The 21133-nt window shown below is 44.4% G+C and overlaps 1 protein-coding gene and 1 long non-coding RNA gene across 17 annotated transcripts; one reads left to right on the top strand and one right to left on the bottom strand.

The window, feature by feature from the left end:
- The first annotated feature begins 1406 nt into the window (after positions 1–1406).
- LOC118375495 (proline-serine-threonine phosphatase-interacting protein 1-like) lies at positions 1407–21095 on the top strand. Of its 3 annotated transcripts, none has more exons than XM_052515806.1 (14): positions 1409–1643; positions 4037–4137; positions 4295–4369; positions 8396–8430; positions 8509–8615; positions 8723–8785; positions 12684–12782; positions 15474–15519; positions 15740–15819; positions 16599–16697; positions 16923–17019; positions 17249–17345; positions 17625–17826; positions 19200–21095. In XM_052515806.1, the coding sequence occupies exons 1-14, from the start codon at positions 1611–1613 to the stop codon at positions 19329–19331; spliced, it is 1266 nt and encodes a 421-aa protein (XP_052371766.1). In that variant the 5' UTR covers positions 1409–1610; the 3' UTR covers positions 19332–21095. The 3 variants fall into 3 exon arrangements, with proteins under 3 accessions (XP_052371767.1, XP_052371766.1, XP_052371765.1); XM_052515805.1 differs by having other exon boundaries at positions 17595–17826; XM_052515807.1 differs by lacking the exon at positions 12684–12782 and having other exon boundaries at positions 1407–1643; positions 17595–17826.
- Positions 17841–19193, bottom strand: LOC127928654 (uncharacterized). 14 transcript variants are annotated; one of them, XR_008131719.1, is made up of 4 exons: positions 18528–19193; positions 18261–18488; positions 18068–18221; positions 17845–17950 (listed from the first exon to the last, which is right to left on the bottom strand). It is a non-coding gene; the product is annotated as an uncharacterized LOC127928654 (long non-coding RNA). The 14 variants fall into 14 exon arrangements; XR_008131721.1 differs by having other exon boundaries at positions 18107–18221; XR_008131728.1 differs by lacking the exon at positions 17845–17950 and having other exon boundaries at positions 18050–18221; positions 18528–18642; positions 18680–19193.
- Positions 21096–21133: the final 38 nt, after the last annotated feature.

The raw sequence follows: 21133 nt of genomic DNA, 5'->3' as shown, positions 1-21133 counted from the left end.
TCCCCTGCTAAGAGAGTGAGAGAACCTTCGGATTTTCACAGATCTTATTGATCAGGAGGACAGTGAGAGACTGAGACACCACACAGCTATCCTTTCTCACTCTGAAAATCAATAGGCTTTCATGTGTTTGTTCATCCATGTGTTACCATGTCCTCAGTCACACATGCCCAGGGCACAATTTCGACATAAAACTGAGATTTAGGTTTTGGGTCGATTTTCGGTCTAGTGGGATTTGGTGGACCTATACAGTATTTTATTGTCGGTTAATGCTTAGTGCCATGAGGAGAGCAGAAAAGGTCTGTGTCTCCCTCTTGTGGTCATATTGTGAAACATTAATTTATTGTAGCCCTAATCTGAATAAAATATGTTTATTTGCACTCCCTCTTTTAAATTAGAAAAACAATACTCCATATTCCAGTGTATAAATGCAACAAAAAAAAACAGTTATGGGGACCAGTACCTTAATGTGATACTATACCCATGGGCAAGTGGCGGCACTGAGAACAGTGCCAATGAAAAATGTGTCAAACGTATACATACATGCCTTACTATGTCCAGTCCATGGGGTGTCCATTCTGAAGGATGACGCAGTCATCTTGTCATAGGTACGAGCGTAGGCTAAGCCTATTTAGCAAGTCGTTGGAAAAAATACACATCAGATGACCAGAAAATAAATATCAACGCTCTCAATTCTTGGATCGAACCTCGACATCATTCTGCCTCTTGGTTTACCTCCCTTCCCGTTGATGGCATTTTACCTGCATGGTCCTTTTCAAGAACTTGAATATTTTTAACCACAACATGTAGGCCTAATGTTTAAAGTTGTACTGCTACGTTGTTTCAACTTTCAATGTGATGGTTTGTGTATCTCCCTGAGTACACCACTAGAGGTCGGTATTTGTTAGCTGTTAAAGTTCAGTTAGTTGTCTGATGTTCACATGATGGCTTTTACAAGCAGCAGTTAATTGGAAAGCACGTACTGTGTAGGCATGTCAAACATATTATTAAACATAAATAAAAACTATATTTATACAGATATTATTTATAATACATTTTAATGTATTTGTTTAACTTTTATTTAACTAGGCAAGTCATTTAATTTAAAACAAATTATTATTTACAATGACGGCCTACCCCGGCCAAACCCGGACGACGCTGGGCCAATTGTGCGCCACCCTATGGGAATCAGATCACGGTCAGATGTGATACACCCTGGATATAATCAAACCTATGGCTATTCTTCATGAACAAGGGCACAATCTGTGCCCAATATAGTATGTGAATCCGTTTTAGGTCTGAAATTCTATATGATCAATTATTCAAATAATAATCAAAACTGTAGTTATCTACATATCTCAGCAAGGGGCTGTGTCTGTGGATAGTGACATCACAGGGTACTTCTTCCTCATTCAAGCCCAATTCAAAGTTCAACAGTGATATTGCAGTTATAACGGCTGAGGTATTCTGGAGTTGTCCTTCATATATATATATATACTTTTTTTTGGATCTCAATAAGGAATCTGTTAAACTGAAGTGGTTTATGTTTTTTGTAAACGTTGATAAAGAGGATATTAACATTCAACTTTGAGGAAGTGCATGTATAACACAGAATGACTCCCTTGCTGTATAAAGATGCCTTTTGGGTAAGTTCCCTCAGTCTACTACCATTGTCTCTTGATGTCCTGCGTTGGTGTGTGTAACTAGATATAACTAGATAGTCTACTGATAACTCATTTAAAATCTCTCTATCTATCTATCTCTATATTAGTATTTTGTTCATTCTCAACCATTTACGGACTTGAAAGTGTAGTGAGCCTTTTAAAGCAAACAGCGTTAGGTTTCTAAAATGTGACAGTTGTCTGACAGAATATGATGTCCACAGTAATAACATGCCACTGAAATTTGGAACTGAACTGAGTGCTGTGGGAAAACTGGAAAGGTCTGGGTTCAACTCTTACTGCTAACCCCTTAGATATGCACTGTAGGATATGCACTGTAGGATAGGCACTGTAGGATATGCACTGTAGGATAGTCACTGTAAGATATGCACTGTAGGATAGGCACTGTAGGATAGGCACTGTAGGATATGCACTGTAGGATAGGCACTGTAAGATATGCACTGTAGGATATGCACTGTAGGATATGCACTGTAGGATAGGCACTGTAGGTTATGCACTGTAGGATAGGCACTGTAAGATATGCACTGTAGGATAGGCACTGTAGGATAGGCACTGTAAGATAGGCACTGTAGGATAGTCACTGTAGGATAGTCACTGTAGGATAGGCACTGTAGGATAGGCACTGTAGGATAGGCACTGTAGGATAGTCACTGTAGGATAGTCACTGTAGGATAGGCACTGTAGGATAGTCACTGTAGGATAGGCACTGTAGGATAGTCACTGTAGGATAGTCACTGTAGGATAGGCACTGTAGGATAGTCGCTGTAGGATAGTCACTGTAGGATAGTCACTGTAGAATAGGCACTGTAGGATAGTCACTGTAGGATAGGCACTGTAGGATAGGCACTGTAGGATAGGCACTGTAGGATAGTCACTGTAGGATAGTCACTGTAGGATAGGCACTGTAGGATAGGCACTGTAGGATAGTCACTGTAGGATAGGCACTGTAGGATAGTCACTGTAGGATACTGGTACTGTAGGATAGGCACTGTAGGATAGTCACTGTAGGATAGGCACTGTAGGATATGCACTGTAGGATAGGCACTGTAGGATAGGCACTGTAGGATAGGCACTGTAGGATAGTCACTGTAGGATAGGCACTGTAGGATAGTCACTGTAGGATAGGCACTGTAGGATAGTCACTGTAGGATAGTCACTGTAGGATAGGCACTGTAGGATAGTCACTGTAGGATAGGCACTGTAGGATAGTCACTGTAGGATAGTCACTGTAGGATAGGCACTGTAGGATAGTCACTGTAGGATAGGCACTGTAGGATAGGCACTGTAGGATAGGCACTGTAGGATAGTCACTGTAGGATAGTCACTGTAGGATAGTCACTGTAGGATAGTCACTGTAGGATAGGCACTGTAGGATAGGCACTGTTGGATAGGCACTGTAGAATAGGCACTGTAGGATAGGCACTGTAGGATAGTCACTGTAGGATAGGCACTGTAGGATAGTCACTGTAGGATAGGCACTGTAGGATAGGCACTGTAGGATAGTCACTGTAGGATAGTCACTGTAGGATAGTCACTGTAGGATAGGCACTGTAGGATAGGCACTGTAGGATAGTCACTGTAGGATAGGCACTGTAGGATAGGCACTGTAGGATAGTCACTGTAGGATAGTCACTGTAGGATAGTCACTGTAGGATAGGCACTGTAGGATAGGCACTGTAGGATAGTCACTGTAGGATAGTCACTGTAGGATAGGCACTGTAGGATAGGCACTGTAGGATAGGCACTGTAGGGTAGGCACTGTGCTTTCACCACAATTTCCACATCTGTTATATTCTGTTTAACTTGTGAGGTATCATAGTATTTTTGCACAGATGTTCCCTGAGGCGTTGGTTGCTATGGCTCCCTTCCTGCTCACGGTGGTTACGAATTTAGCCCTCTCATTGTCCAGATAGATTTGCATCCAAGGCAACAGTTGATAATCTACCTGTCATCTTCAGACACGAAAGAGAACATATTAAATGGTTTTCTATTATACTGTCTGCAACTAAAAGTTGTTCAAAGTGAATATTCTATGGTCCTCTGGACAGTCCTCTCGACAGTTATGTCTGTTTGTAAGTACTGTAACAAGTGATGACGCAATGCACATTTCAGTGAAACGTAATATCAATCTTAAATGCTTTGTGAATTTCACCAGGTTCATATACCATGTTGTAAAGACACTAGACCCCATTCTATGGGAACCAATCCCTAAACAAATTCCAACTTCTGTGGAATCTAACTGTTCAGTATGTGCCACTAAATACAGAGACAAACCACTGGGCAGTTTGAGTCAAACGTTTATTTTGTAACTATTGTTGTGTAACTGGATTACAACACATCTCTTTCTCTCTCTGTAGGGAGTTGATTTCACTAATCATCAGGGCTATGAGGTTCTGATTCAGAGGCTATGTGATGGCAGGCGGATGTGCAAAGATGTGGAGGAAGTGCTGAAGATGAGGTAGGGTTTCTCTGACGTCATTAGAACTTCTTACAAAATGCACGCAGGGATGGTCAGCAGTGATTGCACACCGAATCGGAATGTTCATACAACTCAAAGATTGGTCTACACTCTACAAAAAACGTCCCTTTAAGCCTGCCTGTTTGTCTGTCTACAGGGCCATGGCAGAAGAGAGGTATGGGAAGGATCTGGTGACAATAGCACGTAAAGCTGGGGGGCAGACAGAGATCAGGTAAATGGCTGGTTATGTACATAGAGATGATATGTTTGGAACATAATACCTACTATGCACAAGTTAGCCAAAATGCTGTCATAACAGATACAAATAACATTGGGGGCGTTGGCTCAAATCAAATGTAATGTTCTTTTTTTTTCTTTAAATAATTTGCAATAACCTGGCGTGGCGCACCTGCTACTTGCTTATATGCCACAACCACTTCACAGGCAATATAATAGGTAGTCAATAGAATAATAGTGGTATTTTTAGAACATAATAATGATAGTCAGGCTTCAATGCCATTAAGTCACACATTCTAGCCCTCGTGGAAACATTTCCAACAGAGAGAGAGAGAGAGAAAATGTGTGTGTGAGTGCATCCTCAATCCAGTTTCCTGTTCACACAGTTAATCTTTACACCATTGCTAATAAGCCAGTCATGTGACATGGTAAAGTTGGACGAAGAGAAGAGACCAGACAAGGAATCAGTGGTTAAGGATAAACATAATAATTTACTGAGAAACAGTAGCCGCAGGATCACAGTATACTTGAAGCAACAAACACTAAGTCTTGAAAACTCACTCAGGAAATAAATGCACACAGTAAACAATTCAAGCTTCTGCAAAGGACAACAGAAAACACACCTCTTAACAGGGAAATCGTTATCGCCTTGGGTCAGGTTCTCGTGTCTGGGCTTGTCGGACCGTGTTCTCAATACTCCATATTATAGAGTCCACAATGCAGGAGCTGGGGATGATGGGCTCGGAGTCCCTCTCCTCGTTAGAGGTATCGTGTTGGTGGGACAGGGCGCCTGCTTTCTGATTCTTGGATCCCGAGCGATAGGCTTGTGTGAAAGCAAACCTGTTAAAAAAACAGAGCCCACCTAGCCTGGCGAGTGTTCAACCTCTTGGCTTCTTGAATGGAGACCAAGTTCCTAAGGGCCCACTTAACTTCCAAGAGCTCGCAGTTGAATACATTGTAGTTGCGTTCTACTGGCAAGAACCACTTGGAGAGAAAGGCGCGTGGGTGCAGTTTCTTGTTCTATTCATTCTGCTGTGGTAGGACCACCCCTGCTCCGGTGTCCGAGGCGTCCACCTCTACTACAAAGGGCAGAGTAGGATCAGGATGAACGAGGATGGGTCCAGAGGTGAAACATCCCTTAAGCTCTATGAATGCCCTGTCAACCTCAGGAGTCTAGCAAAACGGGTCTGGGACTTTAAAAAAACAATGTCAACTTTATTTAACTAGGCAAGTCAGTTAAGAACAAATTCCTATTTACAATGACAGCCTACCCCGGCCAAACCCGGACAACACTGGGCAAATTGACATGCGGGTTAGGACCGTGAGAGGCGCTGCCACTGCACCAAAGTTGCTTATAAAACACCTGTAAAAATTGTTTCACCTGAGGAACCGCGTGACCTGCTTGAGTGAGGTGGGACGGGGACAGTGGGCGACCGCCTCAACCTTTTTGGGGTCTATTTGGGTGCCTGTGGTAGAGATAATGTGACCCAGGAAGGAAACTTGGAACTCACACTTCTCGTGGAACTCACACTTCTCTATCTTGACATATAGTTGGCTCTGCAGGAGGCATCTCAGGACTTGGTGGACGTGCAGTATGTGTTCTGGAAGGGTTTTGAAGAAGATTAGGATGTTTTTGAGGTAAACAAAGAGAAACCGATTTGAGTGTCATTGATCAATGCTTGAAAGACTGCCGGTGAGTTCGATAATCCGAAGGGCATTATTAAATACTCATAGTGTCCACTAGGGGTGTTAAAGGCAGTTTTCCACTCATCTTCCTGATTCTCACCAGATTTTTAAGCATTGCGGAGGTCCAATTTGGTGAAGAATTGGGCCAACTCCTAGACGGCGGACATCAGTGGTAGGGGGTAACGATTCTTGATTATAATCCAGTTCAGCCCTCTATAATCGATGCAAGGACGCAGGCCTCCATCCTTCTTACCCACAAAGAAGCCTGCACCAGCTAGGGATGTAGAGGGGCTAATGAAACCTGCCTCTAGTGTCTCCCGGATGTAATTGTCCATGACTGCTGCTTCAGGGGTTGAGAGATAGTACAGATGGCCCTGGGTAGGTGTGGAGCCGAGTAAGAGTTCTATGGCAGTCGTATGAACGATGTGGAAGAAGGGTGGCGGCTTGCCTATTACTGCAGGCCTCAGGGAGGTCGAAGTATTCAGGAGGGAGAGTGGAGGTCTTGGACTTCAATGGATGCAGGAGGACATGGCGAGGCTCTTGGTGGGGGTCTTAGACATTTAGTCTGGCAATCCTTACCCCAGTCTAGTAGGTGTCCCTTGGACCAGGATAATAGTGGGTTATGTAGTGCTAGCCAGGGGTACCCTAGGATAAGGGGGTTCTCGGGAGCAGTGATCAAAAGAAAACTAAGAGTCTGAGTGTTTCACCCCAGCCTGCAGTAGAAAGGGCTTGGTCTGATATTCCACCTGACCGGAGCAAATGGGCCGTCCATCGAGGGCTTGAATCTGCAGAGGGACGCAGGTGATTGGTAATTATCTGGTGAATTCCTGATCAATAAAATTATCTGTGGCCCCGGAGTCCATGAAGGATTGAATCTGGTGCTGACGGTTGTCCCAGTGGAGGGTTGCGAGTAGTGACAGACGGTGACTGAGAGGTAGCTGCACAGCTCGTCAGGGTCTCCCCTTGTCCTGGAAAGCCCTGGCGTTTCCCGTCAGCTCTAGACATATAGCACGGAGATGGCCGAGACCTCCGCAGTAGAGGCGGCAGCCGTCGCGAATGCGCCTGTCACGCACCTGTGGACTCAGACGTGTGGGTCCCAGCTGCATGGGCTCCTCAATTTTGAGTTTGGGTGGCTTAAGGTGCTCAGGAAATACTGGGGTGGAGTCAAAAAGGCGATGTCTCACACATTCGAGGCGGTTGTCGATCCTGATTGCCAGTATTATCAGGGACTCAAAGTCCTCTCCCAGTTCCCGAGAGGCCAGTTCATCCTTGGAGTTTGACAAACCCTGGTGGAAAGCAGTTTCCAGGACCTCCGTATTCCACACACTCTTGGAGGCGAGGTTGTGGAACTCAATGCCGAAGTCAGCAACTGGTCTGTCCCCTTGGCAGATGTTGAACAGTCGGCTGGCTGCTTCTCTTCCGCCGACTGGGTGGTCGAAGATTTGTAATTCTGGAGCTGCAGGATGCTGGCTGCTGTTCCCACACCGCCATTTTCCATGCCAGGGCCTTGCCCGAGAGTAGAGAGATTATGTAGGCGATCATGGCCGATCGGTGTGGAACGAGGAGGACTGTGGCTCAAACACCAGAGAACACTGAATGAGGAAGGACCCCCTTGCATCCTCCTAGGTGGCCGTCATACCACTCGGGGGCTGGGATCTTGGGTTCCCAGTGCAGGTTCCCTGGAGGAACTACGGTGACATCTGTAGCACTGGGCGACATTGGCCCCTCTTGGGTTGAGGTTGGACTGTAGTTGGAGGGAGTCGGTAAGTGCCTGGAGGATCTCTGATATTTGGGAGAGTTGTTCTTGCCACCCCAGCAGTGCTCCTTGGTGGGTTACAACATTCTTGATCTGAGTGGTCTCGGCTGGGTCCATGTTTGGTGCAGAAGCTTGCTGTGACATGGTGAGGTTGGACCCAGGTGAAGAGAAGAGAACAGACGAGGAATCAGTGGTTAAGGATTAACATACTTTACTGAGAAACGGTAGCCGCAGGATCACAGTACACATGAAAAAACAACAAACACTAAGTCTCAAAAACTCACTCAGGAAACGACCGCACACGGTAAACAATTCAAGCTTCTGCAAAGGACAACAGAAAACACACCTCTTTTAACAGGGAAATCATAATGAATAAATTGGACACACCAGAGTGTCGTTAATGTCTATAGGACGGTCTCTGCTGCCCTCTGGTGACAGGTGGAACCATGACAAGTCATTGATATCTAGATACAGTTGAATGCAGGGATTTGGCAATCTGTTTATGCATACTGTGTTTAACTAGTATTTATTATGCTACACTACCTGTTATTGATTAATGCATCATTCCTATTTTTTCAGCACTCTGAAAGCCTCCTTTGATCAACTTAAAACACGTAAGTTTATCCTGTCTACTGCATCTCTCACAACAAAGCCAAATGACAGTTTACTAAAATAACTGTTTTCTTTGACAGAAATTGAAAACATGGGGAATCTGCATATCCAGCTATCCGGAACATTACGGGAAGAGATCAAGAAGATGGAAACATTCAGAGAGCGACAGAAAGAACAGAGGAGGAAGGTTTGAAATGTGTTATTGAGTGCTTATTTCATTTTGAAAATACATTTTGAAAACCTGTATTTATGAGGTGCCAGTAAATTTCAACCATGTTGTTTATCCTCGTTCAGTTTGAGGGGATTATGGAGAAAGTTCAGAAGATGAAGGTGTCCTTATACAAGAAGACCATGGAGGTAGGCATACTATTTACTCAGGGAATTACATGCTTACTTAGTAAGTCAGTTTAAGTACAGAGGTACATACACAGAAGGTAATAGAACAGTCAGAAAGTGGGACTTTATCCACACGCTTAGAAAAAAAGGTATCTAGAATTTAAGGGTGTTTCGGATGTCCCCATAGGAGACAGGTGGCAGGTTGTCTAGCATTTAAGAGCATTGGGCCAGTAACTGAAAGGTCAGTGGTTTGAATCTCAGAGCAGACTAGGTGAAAAATCTGCCTACGTGCCCTTGAGCAAAGCACTTAACCATAATTGCTCATGTAAGTCACTGAATAAGAGCGTCTGCTAAATGACTTAAATGTAAAAAGAGAATCCTTTGAAAAACCCTATTGGTTCCTGGTAGAACCCTTTTGGTTTCCATGTAGAACCCTTTCCACAGAGTGTTCTAGATTGAACCCAAAAGGATTCCACCTGAAAACCAAAAGGGTTCTAGCTGGAACCAAAAAGGGTTCTCCTATGGGGACAGCCAAAGAACCCTTTTGAAAGCCGTTTTTCTAAGAGCGCAGTGTAGAGTTCATACCCAGAAAAGAGGAAGGCTGATATTACACCCAGTAGACCAAGCTACCTCTTAGAGATTGGTGAGCTACCCAAGAGAGAACATACATCACAGTGCAGTTCTGCAAGAGGAAGAGGGTAGGAAACAAAGTATAGACACACACACACTCACACACCAACCACAGACTTTGGCCCTATTATAGTGGGGGAACTGGTAGGATAACACAGACCTTGAAAATGAACATTTTGGTCTGCATCAATACGTATCTCACCTCTCATCGTCCCATGATTTATGCTCAATTATAAACCAGATGATTAGAGCCCTGATGGCTGGTATATCAAACCGTATACCATGGGTATGACAAAAACATGTATTTTTACTGCTCTAATTACGTTGGTAACCAGTTTATAAAATATTAATAAGGCACCTCGGGGGATTGTGGTATATGGTCAATATATCACAGTTAAGGGGCTGTATTCCAGGCACTCCGCGTTGCATAGAGGGTAAGAACAGTCCTTAGCTGTGGTATATTGTCCACATATCACATCTCCTCGGGCCTTATTGCTCAAATATACATAAACTTGGGCCTATTTTTGTGAGTATCATTACAGTATCATACTTACACCCTGTATAACATCCTGTATACAGTGCCTTCGGAAAGTAGAACCCTTGACTTCTAAAATTGTTTAAATTGTTTTCTTTCCCTCATCAATCTACACACAATACCCCATAATGACAAAGAAAAAACGTTTTTTACACATTTTTGCAAATGTATTAAAAATACAAATCTGAAATATTACATTCACATAAGCATTTAGACCCTTTAGTCAGTACTTTGTGGAAGAACCTTTGGCAGTGATTACAGCCTTGAGTATTCTTGGCTATGATGCTTGGCACATCTGTATTTGGGGAGTTTCTCCCATTCTTCTCAGCAGATCCTTTCAAGCTCTGTCAGGTTGGATGGGGAGTTTGAGTTTAAAGAGAAACCAAGAAAACAAAACATAGAATGCCCACCCAAATCACACCTTGACCAAACCAAAATAGAGACATAAAAAGGCTCTCTCAGGTCAGGGCGTGACAGTACCCCCCGCCCCCAAAGGTGCAGACTCCGGCCGCAAAACCTGAACCTATAGGGGAGGGTCCGGGTGGGCATTTATCTGCGGTGGCGGCTCTGGTGCAGGACGTAGACCCCGCTCCACCTCTGGCTCACCCCACTTTGGTAGCGCCTCTCGCCGCCGACCCTGGACTAGGGACCCTCTCTGTGGGCCCCGGACTGGGCACCCTCGTTGCGGGCCCCGGACTGGAGGCCGTCGCTGCGGGCCCCGGACTGGAGGTCGTCGCTGCGGGCCCCGGACTGGAGGTCGTCGCTGGAGGCTGCGGACTGGAGACCGTCTCTGAAGGCTCCGGACTGGAGAATGTCGCTGGAGGCTCCGGACTGGAGGCCGTCGCTGGAGGCTCCAGACTGAAGGCCGTCGCTGGAGGCTCCGGACTGGAGGCCGTCGTTGGAGGCTTCGTGCCATGACTCCTCACTGGAGGCTTCGTGCCATGACTCCTCACTGGAGGCTTCGTGCCATGGATAAGCAATGGAGGCTTCGTGCCATGGATCATCACTGGAGGCTTCGTGCCATGGATCATCACTGGAGGCTTCTTGCAATGGATCATCACTGGAGGCTTCTTGCCATGGATCATCACTGGAGGCTTCGTGCCATGGATCATCACTGGAGGCTTCTTGCCTTGGATCATCACTGGAGGCTTCTTGCCATGGATCATCACTGGAGGCTTCGTGCCATGGATCATCACTGGAGGCTTCTTGCCATGGATCATCACTGGAGGCTTCGTGCCATGGATTATCACTGGAGGCTTCGTGCCATGGATCCTCACTGGAGGCTTTGTGCCATGGATCATCACTGGAGGCTTCTTGCCATGGATCATCATTGGAGGCTTCTTGCCATGGATCATCATTGGAGGCTTTGTGCCATGTATCATCACTGGACTGAAGAGATACCCAAGAGGCCTGGCTCTGGGATCAGGCACAGGGCACACTGGGCCGTGGAGGCACACTGGAGGTCTCGAGCGTAGAGCCTGCACAACCCGTCCTGGCTGGATGGTTACTTTGGCCCGGCACGTGCGAGGCTCAGGCACAGGCCGCACTGGGCTGTGCAGACGCACCGGAGATACAGTGCGCAGAGCCGGCGCAGGATATCCTGGGCCGTAGAGACGTACTGGCGGCCAGATGCGCTGAGCCGGCACCCTCCGACCTGGCTGGATGCCCACTCTAGCCCGGCCGATTCGGGGAGCTGGAAGGTAGCGCACCGGGCTGTGAACGCTCACTGGAGACACCGTGCGCTCCACCGCATAACAAGGTGCCTGACCAGTATGATGCTCACCACGGTAAGCACAGGGAGTTGGCTCAGGTCTATAACCCTACTCTGCCAATCTCCCCGTGTTCCCCCCCAAAACAATTTTTGGGGCTGCCTCTCGGGCTTCCTTGCTAGCTGTGTTCCCTCGTAAAGATGGGCCCCTTTACCAGCTGCCTCCGCCTTCCTGGCAGCTTCCACCTGTTCCCTTCCGGCCAGGATCTCATCCCATGCCCAGTCCTCCTTTTTACCACGCTGCTTGGTCCTTTTGTGGTGGGTAGTTCTGTCACAGACGTCGTTGGAAGGACACCAAGGTGCAGCGTGGTGAGCGTACATTTTCCTTTTATTTGTTAAATGTCGCCAACAAAACAACAAACGAAGAAACAACCGTGAAGCTTACAGGGCTAAGTGCCACTAACAAAGATAACTACCCACACTGAAAGGAGGGAAAAAGGGCTACCTAAGTATGATTCCCAATCAGAGACAACTAAAGACAGCTGTCCCTGACTGAGAACCATACCCGGCCAAAACATAGAAATAAAGAAACCTAGAAAACAAAACATAGAATGCCCACCCAAATCGCACCCTGACCAAACCAAAATAGAGACATAAAAAGGCTCTCTCAGGTCAGGGCGTGACACTATGCGAGCATTTACATACTGAATAGATTAGCTACATCGTTAGGCTACTCTGTGGTGAGACAAGTGACAAGAGCCAATGGCAGAGTGACATAAACGGAGCTAAAGTGGTGAAGACTGATTATCCTGTATAAGAAACAACCAATCTGAAGCCAGAAATACATATTGACCTAAATGTTTGCTTAAACTGCTAAGTGAGGACTGTACCATTCACCATTTTGACATTGCATACAGTTGCATACAGTTTTACAGAGATCCAACATGGCTACTGTTTTAATTGATTGTTACATAAAACATGACACCACAGACCACTGTGGCTGCTTCAATGATGATTCCCTGAATGTCTCTTCTGTCCATCTCCAGTCTAAGAAGTCCTATGAGCAGAAATGTAAAGAAGCAGACGAGGCAGAGCAGCTTGCTGACAGGAGCACCACAGCCACAACAACAAAACAGTCTGAGAAGGTAACACCACCTCCCCAAACCCTGGAACTATACAAACACACAGCCCCCAAGCAGTCTGAGAAAGTATTGTAATCCCCCATACCTGGAATTACACACACACAGCCACAACACCAAACCAGTCTGAGAAGGTAACACCACCTCCCCAAACCCTGGAACTATACAAACACACAGCCCCCAAGCAATCTGAGAAAGTATTGTAATCCCCCATACCTGGAATTACACACACACAGCCACAACACCAAACCAGTCTGAGAAGGTAACACCACCTCCCCAAACCCTGGAACTATACAAACACACAGCCCCCAAGCAATCTGAGAAAGTGTTGTAATCCCCCATACCTGGAATTACACACACACAGCCACAACACCAAACCAGTCTGAGAAGGTAACACCACCTCGCCAAACCCTGGAACTATACAAACACACAGCCCCCAAGCAATCTGAGAAAGTATTGTAATCCCCCATACCTGGAATTACACACACACAGCCACAACAACAAAACAGTCTGAGAAGGTAACACCACCTCGCCAAACCCTGGAACTATACAAACACACAGCCCCCAAGCAGTCTGAGAAAGTATTGTAATCCCCCATACCTGGAATTACACACACACAGCCACAACACCAAACCAGTCTGAGAAAGTAACACCACCTCCCCAAACCCTGGAACTATACAAACACACAGCCCCCAAGCAGTCTGAGAAAGTATTGTAATCCCCTATACCTGGAATTACACACACACAGCCACAACACCAAACCAGTCTGAGAAGGTAACACCACTGCCAACCCTGCAATTATACATATGTAATACCCCTCGTTATTCAGTGCATTCAGAAAGTATTCAAACCCCTTCACTTTTTCCACATTTAGTTACGTTACAGCCTTATTCTAAAATTGATTCAATTATATATTTTTGTTTTACTCATCAGTCTCGACACAATAACCCATAATGACAAAGCGAAAACAGGTTTTCATAAAATGTTTGCAAATGTATTAAAAATAACAATAGAAATACCTTATTTTAATAAGTATTCAGACCCTTTGGTATGAGACTCAAAATTGAGCTCAAGTGCATCATGTTTCCGTTGATCATCCATTGAGATGTTCCTACAACTAGATTGGAGTTCACCTGTGGTCAATTCAATTGATTGATTGGACATGATTTGGAAAGGCACACACCTGTCTATATAAGGTCCCACAGTTGACAGTGTATGTCAGAGCAAAAACCAAGCCATGAGGTCAAAGGAATTTTTCATAGAGCTCTGAGACAGGATTGTGTCGAGGCACAGATCTGGGGAAGGGTACAAAAACATTTCTGCAGCATTGACGGTCCCCAAGAACACGGTGGCCTCCATCCTTCTTAAATGAAAGAAGTTTGGAACCACCAAGACTCTTCTTAGAGCTGGCTGCCCAGCCAAACTGAGCAATTGGGGGAGAAAGGCCTTGGTCAAGGAGGTGACCAAGAACCTGATGGTCACGCTGACAGAGCTCCAGAGTTCCTCTGTGGAGATGGGAGAACCTTCCAGAAGGACAACCAGCTCTGTAGCACTCCCCCAAGCAGGCCTTTATGGTCGAGTGGCAGAGCAAAGTACAGAGAGATACTTGATGATAACCTGCTCCAGAGTGCTCAGGACCTCAGATTGGGGCAAAGGTTCACCTTCGAACAGGACAATCCTAAGCCACAGCCAAGATAATGCAGGAGTGGCTTCGGGACAAGTCTCTGAATGTCCTTGAGTGGCCCAGCCAGAGCCCGGACTTGAACTCAATCGAACATCTCTGGAGAGACCTGGAAATAGCTGTACAGTGATGCTCCCCATCTAACCTGACAGAGCTTGAGAGGATCTGCAGAGAAGAATGGGAGAAACTCCCCAAATACAAGTGTGCCAAGCTTGTAGCGTTATACCCAAGAAGACTCTTAGTCTGTGATCACTACCAAAGGTGCTGCAACAAAATCCTGAGTAAAGGATCTGAATAGTAATGTAAATGTAATATTTAAAAATAAAATATTTTTTATAAATTTGCAAAAAAAGTGTAAAAACCTGTTTTGCTTTGTCATTATGGGGTATTGTGTGTAGATTGATGACACAAAAAAACAATCTAATACATTTTAGAATAAGGCTGTAATTGTAACAAAATGTGGAAAGTCTGAATACTCTCCGAATGCACTGTAGTTATTGTTGTGCTACTGCAACTCAATTTCTCAGTATCAGAGAAGGCTATGAAACAGTTCCCTTTGCTACTGTTTTCCCACTACAAGTAAAACAGTGGTATAGTGGAGGAAAACACAAGTAAACACAGTCTACCCACTTTTTTCTTTTGCCCAACACTTCATCCACCTTTTGCAGAAAAATGCACTTTTTTCACCACGACCAGCGAGCAGAGTTTACCCACCTCTTGTTTTTTTGTTAACTAGACTGGTTCAGTGAGTCTATGAGTTGGTTATAATGCACGTCATTTACAATTGAAGGTCCAATGAAATGCTGGCAATTCCTGGAATTGAGTTATCTATTTACTAGAAATGCTTGTTCTGTGTGCGTTCTGAAAATGGAGGTCTGTAGAGGAACAGAGAGTCAGGAGAGTAAAGAGAACACATCCTGATATTTTCTTCTAAAGGAGAACTGTCTCTTTTGTTTGTTTAGCAGTCACGTTTTGATTCAGAGCATGACCAGTTCCTCTACTGCTGTCTTTCTCAGGTACAACACAAGGCCAAGCAATGCAGACAAGCCGTCACTGAAGCAGGTCTGAATCATACCATACAATATACTCTACTTTTCTTTATTGGTGATAATATCAATGGATGAATGAATCAATGAATCTGTAAATCCATTACGAATTTATTATCATTGATCTGATTATTTAAAAAACATGTATTTGTTATGGTAATCCAAGTAAAGAAGACTGCTTAGGATGCAATAAATGTAAAGTATTCCCTAACCTCTATTGTGCTCCACCTGTACAGAGAAACAATACATGTTGAATGTAGAGCAGCTGGAGAGCGTTCGTCAGGACTGGGAGGGAACACACAAGGGCACGTGTGAGGTTAGAGCTCTCTGTTACACAGCAACAACTTTTCACACCCACAACTGTTAATAGCGCAACTACGACGACCTCGCACCACGCCCCCTTCCGCCGCAGTATGTCTGAGTAGGCCTATATTTCTCAGTATAACCCCCCCCCAGCCGAAGATCCCTTTGAGGTTCTAGATAGCACCTTTCTGTTCTAACAGTGTAGTCTATGCCTCTCAAAGCACAATATTGAATGTTACCGATTGAGCAGGTAAGCCTGATGAATCCGCTTTTACAGTAGCTTGTAAAGATATTTAGAGCCTGGTTATGCCTGGTTAGCCTCCTTAATATATGCAGTCGCTTTTGAGCCAGATTGATTACTTAACAAAAATATAAACGTAACATGCAACAATTTAATTATTTTACGGAGTTACAATTCATATAAGGAAATTAGTCAATTTAAATAAATTGATTAGGCACTAATCAATGGAACACTACATGTTTTAGAGTGTCCTTTTATTGTCCCCAGCACAAGGTGCACCTATGTAACAAGCATGCTAATTAATCAGCTTCTTGATATGTCAGGTGGATAGATTATCTTGGCAAAGGAGAAATGCTCACTAACAGGGATGTTAACAAATTTGTGGTCAAAATTTTAGAGAAATACATTTTTTTGTGTGTTCGGAACATTTCTGGGATCTCATGAAACATGGGACCAACTCTTTACGTTAACATTTATATTTTTGTTCAGTGTGTATATATAGGGATAGATGATTAAGGGTTTGTACTGTATGTGTGTCTCTGCTGTTCCAGGTGTTTCAGCAGCAGGAGGTGGACCGCATCACTATCCTGAGGTGTGCCCTCTGGGACCACTGTAATCACTTCTCTGTGCAATGTGTCAAAGACGACGAGGTGAGCTCAACAATGACCACACTTCAGACAATAGGCAAATGGATTATGGATGGGTCCATGAACTACTGTCTACATTAAACTCTCTTAGTACCAGTACTACACTGCCTAACATGCAATGTATCTGGTGATCAACCAAAATGCATCCTATTTGTCAACCAGAACAATTTGAAATCAATGAAGCCTCTTTGAAGACTGAGCATGAATATGAGAAATGTTTTTCTGCAGTTTTACGAGGAGGTGAGGAATATTCTGGAGACGTGTGACATCACAGCAGATAACAACTGTTTCATAGAGATGAAGACAACAGGTTCAAGCCCACCAGGTAAAAGCTCACTGAATACAGGACAGAGCGTGAAGGGCCAGGGTTACTGTCAACATTGGCACCAATGTCGAACACTTCTTAGAGTAATTATAACGGGTTTGCACTGTGTGTCTCTGCTTTTCAAGTGTAACTTTTCCTCTGAGTAACATTTGCCATTTGAAATATTATATGCAATACACCTCTATTGGCTATGCTTAATTTCTGTGGACTTCCATCCTCTTCTCTCTAGACCCCATTGTGTTTGAGAACTACTATGAGCGGGAGCCATCACCAACGGGTGACAACAACGGCAGCGCTCGCTTCGGAGGGGGAGGGGTCAGGAAAAGGTCAGCTGGCAGAACTTGGGACTCGTAGGGGCAGTTTCCTGAAGACAATCGAGGAGTAGGCTAAATTTTGTCCAGGAAACCACCCCATAGTGTTTATGTGAAACCAGCTCTATCACTTTGTAACAGTGGAATAACAGTTGAATGCATAGGAATTCTAATATGGACATTGTATCACTACATTCTCATAACTATACATCATCAACACATTCATATATATTTGAGAATGTGACATGAAAAATATTTGTGCAGAATCTCCAATCTTCTGCCACGAAACTCTAGTTCAAAGATGAGTATGAGTGAGGGTTCAACTTCCGAGCCAGCGGCGCCACCTGTTGGTCAAACAGTGCCTGAGAGTTCAGATGGAGTGTATGCATCCATACCTGGCTTCCAGTCTGCAGCTGCAGCTGCCCTGCCTGCAGTGACAACTGATGAGGATGATGATGATGATACCTTCATGGTGTTTTATGACTACTCTGCACAGGTGAAACCTGCACACACAGTTACAGGTGTCAAGTTACAGGTGAAACCTGCACACACAGTTACAGGTGTCAAGTTACAGGTGAAACCTGCACACACAGTTACAGGTGTCAAGTTACAGGTGAAACCTGCACACACAGATACAGGTGTCAAGTTACAGGTGAAACCTGCACACACAGTTACAGGTGTCAAGTTACAGGTGAAACCTGCACACACAGATACAGGTGTCAAGTTACAGGTGAAACCTGCACACACAGTTACAGGTGTCAAGTTACAGGTGAAACCTGCACACACAGTTACAGGTGTCAAGTTACAGGTGAAACCTGCACACACAGTTACAGGTGTCAAGTTACAGGTGAAACCTGCACACGGTTACAGGTGTCAAGTTACAGGTGAAACCTGCACACACAGTTACAGGTGTCAAGTTACAGGTGAAACCTGCACACGGTTACAGGTGTCAAGTTACAGGTGAAACCTGCACACACAGTTACAGGTGTCAAGTTACAGGTGAAACCTGCACACACAGTTACAGGTGTCAAGTTACAGGTGAAACCTGCACACGGTTACAGGTGTCAAGTTACAGGTGAAACCTGCACACGGTTACAGGTGTCAAGTTACAGGTGAAACCTGCACACACAGTTACAGGTGTCAAGTTACAGGTGAAACCTGCACACACAGTTACAGGAGTCAAGTTACAGGTGAAACCTGCACACACAGTTACAGGTGTCAAGTTACAGGTGAAACCTGCACACGGTTACAGGTGTCAAGTTACAGGTGAAACCTGCACACACAGTTACAGGTGTCAAGTTACAGGTGAAACCTGCACACGGTTACAGGTGTCAAGTTACAGGTGAAACCTGCACACACAGTTACAGGTGTCAAGTTACAGGTGAAACCTGCACACACAGTTACAGGTGTCAAGTTACAGGTGAAACCTGCACACACAGTTACAGGTGTCAAGTTACAGGTGAAACCTGCACACACAGTTACAGGTGTCAAGTTACAGGTGAAACCTGCACACACAGTTACAGGTGTCAAGTTACAGGTGAAACCTGCACACACAGTTACAGGTGTCAAGTTACAGGTGAAACCTGCACACACAGTTACAGGTGTCAAGTTACAGGTGAAACCAGCACACAGTTACAGGTGTCAAGTTACAGGTGAAACCTGCACACAGTTACAGGTGTCAAGTTACAGACGTCATTACAAAACTCTGTGATGCGGCTGACATGAAATATAACTAGTTGAGATATTGATGGATCATGCTTACTATTCCACTGCTCTGTATTATACTGTATGTATGTACTGTATATGAGCCATACTGTAATTCAAAACTTCATACTTCTATTACTAACAATGTGTTCCCTGTGCTCCCAGGACCCAGATGAGCTGTCAGTGTCTAAAGGGGATGTGGTGTTGGTGATAGAACAGAGTGAAGACGGCTGGTGGACAGTGGAGAGAAACGGACAGGTTGGGCTGGTACCTGGCTCCTACCTGGCCAAAGTCTAGACATAGTCACACACACATTCATGCATGGACACACACACACACTCATGCACAGAGATTCACACACACATACTCATGCACACTCACCCATACATACTGTAGTCTTCAAAACCTTACTATGAGGACCCCTTTCTGCTTCTTACTCAGATGTTCTGATCCTTGGTTCAAGACTTCAGAGTAACAGATTCTCCAGCAGTAGAGATGACTCGCTGAACTGACTTGGAACATGAGTCATGACAGTGTGTTCCCCATGAACTATGAGGCTATGCTGCACCAGAGATTGTCAGTCTTTTCACCCAACAGGCCTACTGAACACATACAGTGATGTGAAAAAGTATTCGCCCCCTTTCGAATTCTCTCTACTGTTACACATTTTTTATACTGAATTTTATCAGATTTTCAACCAAAACCAAATATTAGATAAAGGGAACCTGAGTGAACAAATAACAACAATTGTATACTTATTTCATTTATTTCATAAACAAAGTTATGACCCTGTGTGAAAAAGTAATTGCCCCCTTACACTCAATAACTAGTTGTGCCACATTTAGCTGCAATGACTCCAACCAAACGCTTCCTGTCGTTGTTGATCAGTCTCACATCGCTGTGGAGGAATTTTGTCCCAGTAGTCCATGCAGAACTACTTTAACTCAGAGACGTGTGGGTTTTCAAGCATGAACTTCTCGTTTCAAGACCTGGCACACATCTCAATTGGGATTAGGTCTGGACTTTGACTAGGTCATTCCAAAACACATGTTGCTTTTTAGCTCTTTTCACGTTGACTTGTGAGTTTTGGATCGTTGTCTTGCTGCATAACCCAGATGCAGCTCACAGACAGATGGCCTGACATTCTCCTGTAGAATTCTGATACAGACCAGAACTCATGGTTCCTTCTATTTAGTCAACTCATCCAGGTCCTGAGGCAGCAAAGCATCCCCAAACCATCACACTACCACCATACTTGACCGTGGGTATAAGGTCCTTACTGTAGAATGCAGTGTTTGGATTTCACTAGACATAATGGAACCCATGTCATCCAAAAAGTTATACTTTTGACTCATCTGTCCATAGAACATTCAAGAGTCTTGAAGATCATGCATGTGCTTTTTTGCAAACTCAAATCAACTTTTTGGATGATATGGATCCCATTTCTATTGTTTTGGAATGGCCTAGTCAAAGTCCAGACCTAATCCCAATTTTGATGTTGTGGCAAGACTTGAAACAAGCAATTCATGCTTGAAGACCCACAAATGTCACTGAGTTAAAGCAGTACTGAATGCAAGAGTGGGCCAACATTCCTCCACAGTGATGTGAGACTGATCAACTACAGGAAACATTTGGTTGCAGTCATTGTAGCTACAGGCGGCATAAACAGTTATTGAGCGTTGGGGGGCAATTACTTTTTCACACAGGGGAATTGAATAACTTTATTAATTAAATAAGTAAAATAAATGTTAATTTGTCGTCATTTGTAATCTCCGGCCCTTTAATCTAATATTATGTTTTGGTTGAAGATCTGAAAAATATGAAAACGTAAAAGGGGCAAATACTTTTTCACAGCACTGTAGAGAATCTCAGATACCATACAGAAAACTAGTCAAACTTAAACTGTATCAATTGTAAATATGTGTGAGGATAAAATAACTGCACTGGTCTTCACCAACCTGAGAAGTGATCTACAAGAGAAAGTAGAAAAGTATGTGAATCAAGACCAACAGCTGTACTGTATTTGATGTGATATTTGATTAATAAAATATGTCATGTTTACTTTGAAGTTTCCTTAGTTTGGATACATTGAAAAGTGG

This window comes from Oncorhynchus keta, unplaced genomic scaffold (genome assembly GCF_023373465.1).
Source record: "Oncorhynchus keta strain PuntledgeMale-10-30-2019 unplaced genomic scaffold, Oket_V2 Un_scaffold_3114_pilon_pilon, whole genome shotgun sequence".
In the NCBI taxonomy this organism is placed as follows: Eukaryota; Metazoa; Chordata; class Actinopteri; order Salmoniformes; family Salmonidae; genus Oncorhynchus; species Oncorhynchus keta.
The sequence above is the reverse complement of the archived record's forward strand: the minus strand, read 5'-3'. Positions and strand labels throughout refer to the sequence as shown.